The 13948-nt window shown below is 34.3% G+C and overlaps 2 protein-coding genes across 3 annotated transcripts in view; one reads left to right on the top strand and one right to left on the bottom strand.

Moving 5' to 3' along the window:
- Positions 1-13948, top strand: part of LOC147998220 (LINE-1 retrotransposable element ORF1 protein-like) — an 84354-nt gene that overhangs the window by 43537 nt on the left and 26869 nt on the right. The gene's annotated exons all lie outside the window — the stretch shown is intronic.
- On the bottom strand, positions 5807-7272 carry LOC147998221 (odorant-binding protein 1a-like). The gene is made up of 3 exons (XM_087601260.1): positions 7222-7272; positions 6721-6878; positions 5807-5879 (listed from the first exon to the last, which is right to left on the bottom strand). Exons 1-3 carry the CDS (start codon positions 7270-7272, stop codon positions 5807-5809), a joined length of 282 nt encoding a protein of 93 aa, XP_087457386.1.

Genomic DNA, 13948 nt, shown 5'->3' with positions numbered 1-13948 from the left:
ATAAGGAGGCAGGCTACACCCTAGAAAAAGCAAGAAACTAATCATCTTGGCAACAAAACAAAGAGAAGAAAAGCACACAAACATAATCTCTCATCCAAATATGAATATAACAGGAAGCAATAATCACTATTCCTTAATATCACTCAACATCAATGGTCTCAAATCCCCCCCCCCCAAAAAGACATAGATTAACAAACTGGATACGCTATGAAGAACCTACATTCTGCTGCCTACAGTAAAAACACCTCAGAGACAAAGACAGACACTACGTCAGAGTGAAAGGCTGGAAAACAACTTTCCAAGCAAATGGTTGGAAGAAGCAAGCTGTAGTAGCCATTCTAATATCAAATAAAATTGATTTTCAACTAAAAGTCATCAAAAAAGATAAGGAAGGACACTTCATATTCATCAAAGGAAAAATCCACCAAGGTGAACTCTCAATCCTAAATATCTATGATCCAAATACAAGGGCACTTACATACATAAAAGAAACCTTCCTAAAGCTCAAAGAACACATTGCACCTCACATAATAATAGTAGGAGATTTCAACACCCCACTCTCATCAATGGACAGATCATTGAAACAGAAATTAAACAGAGTCATAGACAGATTAAGAGTAGTCATGAACCAAATGGACTTCACAGATATTTATAGAGCATTCTATCCTAAAACAAAAGGATATACCTTCTTTTCACCACCTCATGGTACTTTCTCCAAAATTGACCGTATAATTGGTCATAAAACAGGCGTCAACAGGTACAGACAGATAGAAATAATCCCAGGCCTATCAGACAACCACGGGCTAAAGATGGTCTTAAATAACAATAAGGGAAGAACGCCCACATATACATGGAAGTTGAATAAGGCTCTACTCAATGATAACCTGGTCAAGGAAGAAATAAAAAAAGAAATTAAAGCCTTCTTAGAATTTAGTGAAAATTAAGGTACAACATACCCAAACTTATGGTACACAATGAAATCTGTGCTCATAGCTCTGAGTGCCTGCAGAAAGAAACAGGAGAGAGCATATATAAGCAGCCTCACAGCATACCTAAATGCTCTAGAACAAAAAGAAGCAAATAAACCCAGGAGGAGTAGAACGTAGGAAATAATCAAACTCAGAGCTGAAATTAGCCAAGTAGAAACAAAAAGGATCATAGAAAGAGTCAAGAGAACCAAAAGTTAGTTCTTTGAGAAAATCAACAAGATAGATAAACTCTTAGCCAGACTAACAAGAGAACACAGAAAGTGTGTCCAAATTAACAAAATCAGAAATAAAAAGGGAGACATAACTACAGAATCAGAAGAAATTCAAAAAATCATCAGATCCTACTACAAAAGCCTTTATTCAACAAAACTTGAAAATCTGCAGGAAATGGACAATTTCCTCGACAGATACCTGGTAGCAAAGTTAAATCAGGAATAGATAAACCATTCAAACAACCCCATAATTCCTAAAGAAATAGAAGCAGTCATTAAAGTTCTCCCAACTAAAAAGAGCCTAGGTCCAAATGGGTTCAGTGCAGAATTCTATCACACCTTCATAGAAGACCTTGTACCAATACTATCCAAACTATTCCACAATATTGAAACAGAAAGAGTGCTACCGAATTCCTTCTATGAAGCCACAATTACTCTTATACCTAAACCACACAAAGACCCAACAAAGAAAGAGAACTTCAGACCAATTTTCCTCATGAATATCAACGCAAAAATACTCAATAAAATTCTGGCAAACCGAATCCAAGAGCACATCAAAACAATCATCCACCATGATCAAGTAGGCTTCAACCCAGGCATGCAGGAATGGTTTACTATACGGAAAACCATAAACGTGATCCACTATATAAACAAACTGAAAGAACAAAACCACATGATCATTTCATTAGATGCTGAGAAACCATTTGACAAAATTCAAAACCCCTTCATGATAAAAGTTCTGGAAAGAATAGGAATTCAAGTCCCATACCTAAACATAATAAAAACCATATAGAGCAGACCAGTAGCTAACATTAAAGCTAATGGAGAGAAACTTGAAGCAATCCCACTAAAATCAGGGGCTATACAAGGCTGCCCACTCTCTCCCTACTTATTCAATACAGTTCTTGAAATTGTAGCCAGAGCAATCAGACAACAAAAGTAGATCAAAGGGATACAGATTGGAAAACAAGGTGTCAACATGTCACTATTTTCAGATGATATCATAGTATGTTTAAGTGATCCCAAAAGTTCCACCAGAGAACTATTAAACCTGATAACCACCTTCAGCAAAGTGACTGGGTATAAAATTAACTCAAATAAATCAGTAGCCTTCCTCTACACAAAAGAGAATCAAGCGAAGAAAGAAATTAGGGAAACGACACCCTTCATAATAGTCCCAAATTATATAAAGTACCTCGGTGTGACTTTAACCAAGCAAGTAAAAGATCTGTACAATAAGAACTTCAAGCTTCTGAAGAACGAAATTGAAGAAGACCTCAGAAGATGGAAAGAACTCTCATGCTCATGGATTGGCAGGATTAATATAGTAAAAATACCATTTTACCAAAAGCAATCTACAGATTCAACGCAATCCCCATCAAAATACCAATCCAATTCTTCAGAGAGTTAGAGAGAACAGTTTGCAAATTCATCTGGAATAACCAATAACCCAGGTTAGCTAAAACTATCCTCAACAATAAAAGGACTTCTGGGGGAATCACTATCCCTGAACTCAAGCAGTATTACAGAGCAATAGTGATAAAAAAAAAAAAAACCTGCATGGTCTTGGTACAGAGACAGACAGATAGAGCAGTGGAATAGAATTGAAGATGCAGAAATGAACACACATACCTATGATCACTTGATTTTTGACAAAGGAGCCCAAACCATCCAATGGAAAAAAGATAACATTTTCAGCAAATGGTGCTGGTTCAACTGGAGGTCAGCATGTGGAAGAATGCAGATCGATCCATGCTTATCACCCTGTACAAAGCTTAAGTCCAAGTGGATCAAGGACCTCCCCATCAAACCAGATACACTCAAACTAATAGAAGAAAAAGTGGGGAAGCATCTTGAACACATGGGCACGGGAGAAAATTTTCTGAACCAAACACAAATGGCTTATGCTCTAAGATCAAGAATTGACAAATGGGATCTCATAAAACTGCAAAGCTTCTGTAAGGCTAAGGACACTGTGGTTAGGACAAAACGGCAACCAACAGATTAGGAAAAGATCTCTACCAATCCTACAACAGATAGAGGGCTTATATCCAAAATATACAAAGAACTCAAGAAGTTAGACCACAGGGAGACAAACAACCTTATTAAAAATTGGGGTTCAGAGCTAAACAAAGAATTCACAGCTGAGGAATGCCGAATGGCTGAAAAACACCTAAATAAATGTTCAACATCTTTAGTCAAAAGGGAAATGCAAATCAAAACAACCCTGAGATTTCACCTCACACCAGTGAGAATGGCTAAGATCAAAAACTCAGGTGACAGCAAATGCTGACGAGGATGTAGAGAAAGAGGAACACTCCTCCATTGTTGGTGGGATTGCAGACTGGTACAACCACTCTGGAAATCAGTCTGGAGGTTCCTCAGAAAATTGGACATTGAACTACCTGAGAACCCAGCTATACCACTCTTGGGCATATACCCAAAAGATGCCCCAACATATAAAAAAGACACGTGCTCCACTATGTTCATCGCAGCCTTATTTATAGTAGCCAGAAGCTAGAAAGATCCCAGATGCCCTTCAACAGAGGAATGGATACAGAAAATGTGGCACATCTACACAATGGAATATTACTCAGCTATCAAAAACAATTACTTTATGAAATTCATAGGCAAATGGATGGAAGTGGAAAATATCATCCTGAGTGAGGTAACCCAATCACCGAAAAACTCACATGGTATTCACTCATTGATAAATTACTTGAATCACTCTAGATGCACAGAACAGATGAAACTGAAGACAGATGATCAAAATGTGAATGCTTCACTCCTTCTTTAAAAGGGGAACAAGAGTATCCTTGGCAGGGAATATGGAGGCAAAGTTTAGAACAGAGGCAGAAGGAACACCCATTCAGAGCCAGCCCCAGATGTGGCCCCTACATATACAGCCACCCAATTAGATAAGATGGATGAAGCAAAGAAGTGCAGGCTGACAGGAACAAGATTTAGATCTCTCCTGAGAGACACAGCCAGAATACAGCAAATACATAGGCGAATTCCAGCAGCAAACCACTGAACTGAGAACGGGATCCCCGTTTAAGGAATCAGAGAAAGGACTGGAAGAGCTTGAAGGGGCTCGAGAGGCCATATGAACAACAATGCCAACCAACCAGAGCTTCCAGGGACTAAGCCACTACCCAAAGACTATACATGGACTGACCCTGTACTCTAACCTCATAGGTAGCAATGAATAGCCTAGTAAGAGCTCCAGTGGAAGGGGAAGCCCTTGGTCCTGCAAAGACTGAATCCCCAGTGAACATGATTGTTGGGGGGAGGTTGGTAATGAGGGGAGGATGGGGAGGGGAACACCCATATAGAAGGCGATGGGTAGGTGTTTGGGGGATGTTGGCCCGGAAACCGGGAAAGGGAATAACAATCGAAATGTAAATAAGAAATACTCAAGTTAATAAAGAAAAAACGGAAAAAAAAGAAATTACAGAGTACTATTTCTTAACATACACAAGGTTTTCACCTTGTACAATTATAGAAGAAAATGCTGTAAAGATGAAAGTTTTAGAGAATACCAGAAAATAACATTGTGTGTGTGTACAAAATCAGTCTTTTGTGTGCTCCTGTACTTATATGTGTACATGTGACTGTGTATGCTTGTACTTCTATGTGTGTGTTTATGTGTGTGCTAATGCTTATGTCCATACACTTTTATATCCACCTATGCTTGTGATTGTGTGTGCTTATGCATGTTTAATGTGCATTGTGTACCTCTGTGTGCAGATGTGTGTGTGTGTGTATGTTTGTGTGTGTATATGTGTGTATATGATTTCCACTTACCAACACATACTAAATTATGGAAGTTGGTCAAAGGAAAGGAAGAAGATTTTACGAACTCTTCTATTATGATGAGACTACTTAATAACATCCATGTAAAGATAGGTAAACTCACCAGTTGTCTATGCCCTCTGTTTTTTAAAGATCAAAAGTTAAATTGTGTAAAACTTAGTTGAATAATGCTGTTATTATCTTTAAAATTATTACAAAATTGAAGTAATCAGTCTGACATCCTTAAACAGGATTTGCCCCTAACTGCTTTTCAAAATTGAAGTTGGTAATTAAATGATAGTGATCTGAATAATATAATCTTTAATAAGAAAAAATGATTTTTGAAATAACAGTATAAAGTAAAATACTTATCATTCAATTGTGACAGATCATATTTGTAATGTAAGTACATGGAATCCTAAGGCATGAAGTTGGCAAAGATGTTGGAAGACATGAAACCTGAGTATGGAGTAGCAGAATTGGCAAATAAATAGTGAGATACTGTATGAAAGAAAAAAGTAAAAAAATTATCTAGAAATAACTTTTTCTGTGGGAAAACTACTTGGAAAATAAGTTGTTAGAACTATTCATATCTTTATGTAATAGTGTTCTTCTCCAAGCAAACCTTTGGTAACTTATGGTGTATTCAGACTTGGCAGCATATCTCACTTGGTTGGGAAGATTAACAGCTAACCAAGGAGCAAACCTTGCTCTAGATCCATGTATCTTTGGGATGCTGTGGCATCAGGATGAATATACACAATTACATTGCTTTGGTCATAGAGAGTGTTCCCAGATCCTGTACTTACACTAGTTACTGTAAGTTTCGCCATCTTGTTGCAGATACCCAGTGACTGTGGTCAATGAGCACTGTTCATTTTCACTAAAAATTCAAAGAGAGAAACCATAATTTATTCTTTGTCACTATTGAATTCAAATTAAATATATTCAAGTATTATAATGCATTTAAGGAAGTACTATGATCAATGAAGTTATCAGTGTACAGAGATAGGACCTAATTACTTATTCCATCATACAGTTTGATAATTTCTATTTTGAAAACATCATCTTGTTATAGTCATATTCATATTTTCATTGTGCCAATTTTGCACACACTCTTCCTTACATATGTTTCAATGTGCTAATTTGCTTCTCAACTCTAGTTATAATGTATGAGCATGTTTATTTGTCTATATTGTAAGTGCTTTCATTTGTGATCTGAATCTTCATATTTTGGCTATAAGATTGAAGTAGTTCTAAGCATTTTCAGTTTTTAGGTATAATGGACTCCTGAATTGAACATAGTCATCCATATATCAGAGACAAAAATGTTTGAACATAGAGCTTCAGGAAAAGGGGTTCAAAACTATATTTTTCTGACCTGTTTGTGGGAAATCTTTATGACATCACTAATTGAATAACATAGCATGTATGACTTTGACTTAAATGGTCACACTACATAAGAATTCTTTAGCATATTCTCTATCTACAACAAATTATAATATTCAATATCAGCCTTCAAACCACAAGCTTCCCTCAGGAATCACTCATTGAATTAGAAACAGTGTTTATCTTTCTGTTTTGTGTGCAGAGCTGTCCCATCCCAGAATGACATAATTGCCTAGTAAAAATAGAGCCTTCAATTTCATGACCAGTAATAGAACATTCCCCTGTGAATTTCACTACATAAAGGGAGAGAAAAGTAAATAGTTTGCTCAGTTTACATTCTTGATAATATGCTTACTTGACAAAACGTGACTTTCATTTGCTTACATTCCTCCTCACAAGTAATTTCACGAATATAGAGATTCAGAGGACCACCATTCTCTATCTTTTTCAGATCATCACCAATGATGGCAATGGTTTTCCATTTTCCTTCAAGCTGAAAAAGCAACACCAATGGCAAAAAATAAAACCCAACATATACCATTACTACTTGTGTTGGTGTACTCATCTCTGATATCAATACCTGAAATTCTTAAAATGACATATATCAATCATAATATTTCATTTATTAGATGGAGACTATGTTTCTTGAAATGAAGCACAACCCTAAGAGATATGATGACTTGATTAACATAGAATCAGGGACATGAAACTGCTCATCTTTTCTCCTCATGTACCTGAGAGAAACACAGAAAGGTTATTTCATGCAGGTGAATATATCACATCCATAGAAATATGCCATTGGGCAAGCTCACATGTAAGCACAGACATGCATTTACCTTAGCATGAGCCAGTCCAAATGCCAAAGCCAGCAGCAGAAATTTTACCATGATGATTCCTAAGTTTGCTCTTCTGAAGATGCTCAGATTAGGACAATGGTTGTGAAGGACTGAACTTACAAAGCCTTTTATATGGTTAGTTTGAAGGAGGAGTGTGAACTCAACCAATGATTCACCATCACAACAACACACATCTGTCCAGTACTTCCCGTTGGGCCCTGAGGAATAGTATAAGACTTCATATTCCTCAACTAATAAACTTACATGTAAGGTCTGGATATGCTATGTTGATTAATTGAGCATTCCTGTCAGGGTGAAAAGACTACCTCTACATTAACATTTAGAAGTAATGATTTTGGTCTAGTATTATAATGGTAGATAAAGGTCACAGTGCATACACATATACCCTATAAGTGACATATGTTTTAAGATAACATTCTCAGTCTTAGCCTAATACTGTGCAATTAAGTGAATTTAAAACTGCATCCTGAGCAACATGAGCCATTGTAATTGCATTTGCAGAAGTTAAGATGTTAAATAATAAGGAGAGTCTCCTATAAGCATACAGTCATAAGTCTTCTACTACTTTAAGCCTTTCCATATGTTGGATTTTTTCTTCATCCAGGACATAGTATTCTACTATCATGAGTACAGATCTACGAGAGAAATCTTTGAAAATTAATTGAATAAATAATAGTAAAATGTGGTAAAATATCCACTGGTAATAAATACAAGTATCATTGATGAAAAGAAGCCTATGCAAGTGTAAAAACTCTATTAAAAATGACTTTCCAAAAAATGTACATTTGTACAAATGGATTCTATATAATCTAAAAATTGTGTTTTACATTTCCTAAAGGAAAGACCATTTCTGCCCACTTACATTTTGACTTCCTTACACACCACAACCAAGATATGTGTTGTCTATATCAATAAGATCTTGTCATCTATTTTTAGGAGCAATCAAGAAGAATTTCAGAACTCTATAGTACTTGTTTATCCTCTAGTGCTTCACTTGTAACACATGGGATTACCTATAATTAGCACTGTGGTATTTTTGTTTGCTAACACATGACACCTAACTACAGCATTATAAAGCATTAAAGGTCTGTCCTTCATTTTACTTTCTTTAAATTATATTCTATTTTTACCTCTATATCTTTTATTTTGACATTATTATGTAATTACACCATTTTCCACTTCACCTTTTATTCCTATAAACTCCCATAAGTAGCCTTTTGATCTCTCTCAATTTTGTTACCCTTCTTTACTAATTGCCATTATATTTATTTAATTATTGTATTTAAATATGTATATGTGTATATGTGTATGTGTATACACAGTAACATGCACAACCACTCACTAATAACTAACTGCTTAGTCTGTATAATTTCAGTTGTACATATGTTATCTGGACTGATCAGCTAGAATTAGATAGTCAATTTTCTCTTCTTCCCACTCTCAGCATCCATTAATTGCCTGTAGTTCTGGTATAATTCTAGTCATGTAGTAACCTGTTCTTTTTAATCTACAAGTTATAGTTTCTATTTATCTAATTGGGATTATCTTTTGTCATAGTGACACTTTATTGGGTGTAGCTTTTCACATTATTGGGAGGCATGAACTTACACTCAACTCTCTTCCTATGTACATGATAATTATTAGATTACTTATTGTGCAAATAAGCCTGACCATTGCATATGGAGGCTGGATTATAGGTGGGACTGGGCTCATCAACTTTGCACTTTGGCTTGTTGTAATCTTCTGTAATGGCCTTCATCAGATCTTCTATAAAGAGAAAAATCCTATGTTAATGAGTGTATCTGAAACAATTTTTTTCCTTTTATTGAAAATATTTTTTTCACACAATATATACACTTTATGGTTTTGACCCCTCTATTTTTCCCAGTTTGTTCTAGATCTCCCCTATAATCTAGATCCATTTGCAATCAGTCTCCTATTAGAAGAAAAGGCTTCTAAGGAACATAAATAAATAAACCATAATATAATAAGAAAAACACATTAAACATCCAAATTAGACAAGACAAACAAAAGAAAGAAAGAAAAGAGACCAATTAAAGGCACAAGATAGAGATACATACTCAGGAATTCCATTTAAAAATCCACTAAATTGAAAGTCTATATATACATATATGTAGATATACATGTATTATATGTTTGTGTGTATGTATACAAATATGTATGTTCATGCAAAATCATACAGAGAAAAATAAAACAACAATATATCAAGAAAGAAAATTTAAAACAGTAAGTTTTTATTTATCAGTAAAGGAAACCCTTACTACATTGTGAGACAAAGAACCTGAAAAGATGGTGAGTTCACGTTCTGTTTGTTATCAAATACTGATCTTGCAGCTGCACTTAAGTGTAGATTGTTTCTCCATTGAGACTCCCATACATGAATGTAAGCTATTGTTTGAATAATAATTGGAGATTGTTTTTGGATTAGGAATGAAACGTGTCTCCACATCTCCTTTTAGCTCTAACTCCATCTAGTGCATACCAGGTCCTCTACATATTGTTTCAGTTTCTTTGAGTTCATAAGTGCATCCATATTTACTTAAAGGGCCTTGTAGGTTAGTATTCCCCAACATCTATTTACACTGGGTTTCCTGAGCACTGAGGGAAGGGATTTGATGGAAATATCTAGCTTAAGGCTTACTATTGCAAGGACTCAAGTGAAACCTAAACTTTTATCTGAAGTATAGAGCTAAGAAGAACACAAGGTACAGAACATGACACATATGTCTTTCTACTTCTAAGTTACCTTACTCAATAGGATCTTATATAGTACTTACCATTTATCTGCAAATGGCATATTTATGATATTCTTTATCATTGAATAGTATTCCATAATACCTGTGTACAATTTCTTCAATAGCCATTAGACAGTTTTAGAGCTTTAGATTATTTGCACTTCCTAGCTGAGGTGAACTGAGCATCAATGAACATGGATAAGCAAGTATCTGAAAAAAACCATGTAAAGTATTTTGGGCAAAATCAAAGAAGGTGTACAACTGAGTCAAACGGTACATTAATTTCTACGCAGTAGAGATTCTCCTCACTGTTTTTCAGAGTGCATGTATAACTTTGGCTTTTCCTATTTTTCCTACTTTTGAGATTAAGAGGGACCAAGAATTAGTTCCAAAGCCAAGATAACACACATAACCATGATTAAACTCATATGATCACAGATAGAACTAAAAAATGATGCTGTGAATGGAACCTGTTGGACCCAGGGATTTTGACAACCTTGAGATTAAAATTTGAGCTGTGGGAGAGAAGAATGATCAGAATACTTTAAATTTGTGAAATCCTCAACAAACAAAATTTTAAAATATAAAAGCACATTAGTGGAGATATACATGTCAAACTTACAACTTTGAATTTTGTTTGAAAAGGTAGTTTTGGAATACAGAATACAATTTGAAATTCAGAGACATTCTGTGCATTTTTGTTTATAGACCCGGGCCCTAATTCCCATATAGTCTCTCTTATGAAATCTCTAGACCCTGTCTCCCAAAATCAATCTATTTATCTGTCATACTTATTGAATGCATATGCTCTTCCAAACTCTAGAAATCTAAAAATAACATTTAAAGTAACACTAGTTTTCATTCTTTCTTCATGTGTATTTGTTTTCTTTTCCCTGCCAGTAAAAATGAAAGGATAATCTACATTATAATCCAATTACAGATTCATGATATGGTTCTGTGTTTGTTGACCTTTTCAAACCAAATGGATGATTCACTGACTTTTGTTTCTCAAGAAGTCAGCAGCTTTATTTCTTGACTTGATGCTCAGGATATATATGAATAGGGGAAGGGACCTATAAGTTTTCACAGTACCCAAACACCTGTGTAGATTTAATTGCTTCAACTATTTTGCCAATAATCACACATTGTGCACAGAAACTGTGTAACACATGTTTAATGATTTCAAACTCATGTATTTTATATTTTCAGAAAACATGAAATGACTAAATGATTGCTCCACTTCATTGTTTTCTATAGTCTTTATGTCATTACTCATTTATATTGTGTTAATTTTTATTAATGTTATTGAAATTCCTATATATAGTCCGAATACCTGTGCTATTATACAAAAATTATTTAAGTATCTTTTCAAGTATATGAATTTTCTATCAAATATTTATTTAGTGTAACTCCAAGTCTCAAATATCTAAATTTTCATAAATTCTCTGTCTCTGCTTCTCCCTCTCCCTCCCTCCCTCCCCCCTCTCTCTCCCTCCCTCCCCCTCTTGCTCTCTTTATCTCTCTCTTATTAAAAATGCAGATCTTTAATGATGAGTTTCTTTAAAATTTTTCTTCTCTCTTATACCCAAGATTTTAAAGATTCAAGTGATCAGTTATTCTATATGTTTTCAAGTTATAATTCTTCAATATATTGACATCTGATGTTCCTGGATGTGACCCTGAGAATTGTGGAATATGATTCAGGTGTTTCTGGTTACAGATATACATTTTTCCCAAAAGATTAATATATTGTTAGGAGTGTTTTTTTAATTGAAATGTTTATCAAAATCCTTCTTCATAGAATAACCTCAAATATCTGTGTTTTGTCCTTGGGAAAAATCTGCTCTTTAACCCTAGACATTCTCAGTGTCCTTGCTGTAGTAAAAGCATATGCATTTTTATATTTACTGCTTCACCAGTATGTCTCCGAGTCCTAAATATCAAAAGGTTAATAAAATGACCTCTCCTATCTACTTCATTGTGTATCCTAGAGTAAAGCATTCTGTCATTACTCAGTTCCCTAAAGGACTTTCGATATGTCCAATATCCAAAATTTCATCTTTTTATATGATCAATTCTTCTAAAGTTTCTTCAACTTTGTATCTTACATACAGAGATCCATGCTTCATCGGAATATAGCTCTACAGTATTGAAAAAATTACTATAAATTTTTATTGCAGACATTCATGTACATCGACAAATGAGTTTGTGATTAATAACATTTTTCTCTCATGCTTCAAAAAACTTCCTTCTGAGTATCCACTAGCAATCTCCTTTACATTTGCCATTGGACAAAGTATTTTTATTATTTGCACATTAATATTTATATTTAACTCCTCTACATTGCAAATGAGAAATAAATTGTTTTTAAAAACCCTGAAGTTAAAACTGTACCAAGTTGAGTCAACCATGAGAGTCACAAAAGTAAACAATCTTTATTTTCAGTTGAGTGACCAGTAACTCTATAATCCCCAACCTCAACACTTCCCTATGTCCTTGGATTCCTGTCAAATCCTAGTCTATTTGCCTCACCCATTCATACTGAGGTCAAATCAGGATATGTTTTTAAGTATTTCCTTCTTCCTTCTACTTATTCTTCTCTTTAACATTAATGTTCCATGAAATTCTGTGTCTCCTGAATATGAGCTTAGTATATGAACATGCACAAATTTAGTTAAATATTTTTATATTCTCAAAAGCTTTATTGAATATTAAACAAATATATTCATCCCAATTTTCTTGATTGCATATATAATCACAAGTCAGTTATATTAGTCCATCAAATTTTCACAATTTTGAATGTAAACGCAATAAATCAATCTATAGAGAAAACATGAATTATGACAGGGAAAGATCTGGTATACAGGATGGTTCAGATAGATACAATTTAAGGAGTAAATAATGTGATTTATAATATTGTATAATAAGAAATTTAAGAAGATTCTACTATTAATACAATCTATATCTGTTTATTTTGAAAACAATGAAGCTCTTGGGATTTTTTCCATTTCTTTCACACTCTCTTGATTTATAATTTATGACACTGTAAAAATTGATGAGCATTAAGGACTTATTTTTATCTTGTGTTGAAGATTCCTTTAAGAGTATTAACCATGAATGCAATGTTAACTGATTAAAATACCCAGGTTATTGAACCATGAAATCTTTATCTAAGTATATATTGCATGGTCAGAACTTTCTCTCACTATGATGTGTAACCTTGCAAGAACATTTGTCTAGAAGGAGAAAACTCCAGCACCATTTTATAAGTCAAGTACAACTTTGTACAAGTAAAACTATTTGTCCTTTATTTTGCATGATCATTCTTAGATTAAAGTATCCTCCATGGAAAATAATTAAATCTCCATATTTTCTTTTGTTTCACCTTGTCTTTGTTTTTTTTTTTCTTTTCAGAGAATAAATTTGGCAGACATGATCTTCATGAGCCATTTCATGTGGAAAAGTAACAGTTGGGAATTACTCAAAACTATGTGGGGAAATATATTAAGCAATCCTCAAAACATATAATAGGAATAAAATTACATATTCTTCAAGAAAGTAAAACAACATAATTAATGTTGAGAAGGATTCAAATGGATTAGAGCCAAGCAATATATGAATGTAAAATATTTAAAGTTCAGTGCTCTGCAATATTAGAAAGAAAATTGCAACTCAAAAGTCAGATATTAATTCTGTTCTGTACATAACAGGGCCTACTTTAATACATTTTTTCTTTTTTTTTTCTTTTTTTCGGAGCTGGGAACCGAACCCAGGGCCTTGTGCTTGCTAGGCAAGCGCTCTACCACTGAGCTAAATCCCCAATGTTCTTAAGAGTCAATATCAACATTTCCTCATTTTCTCATTTCCTCCACTCAATTCCCCCTACCCCCACATAAATACTACCAGATGAATAACATTTATTGTTTGTGTATATATGGTTTCAGATATGA

Source organism: Rattus norvegicus, chromosome X (genome assembly GCF_021556685.1).
Source record: "Rattus norvegicus strain SHRSP/BbbUtx chromosome X, alternate assembly SHRSP_T2T, whole genome shotgun sequence".
Lineage (NCBI taxonomy): Eukaryota > Metazoa > Chordata > Mammalia > Rodentia > Muridae > Rattus > Rattus norvegicus.
The sequence above is the reverse complement of the archived record's forward strand: the minus strand, read 5'-3'. Positions and strand labels throughout refer to the sequence as shown.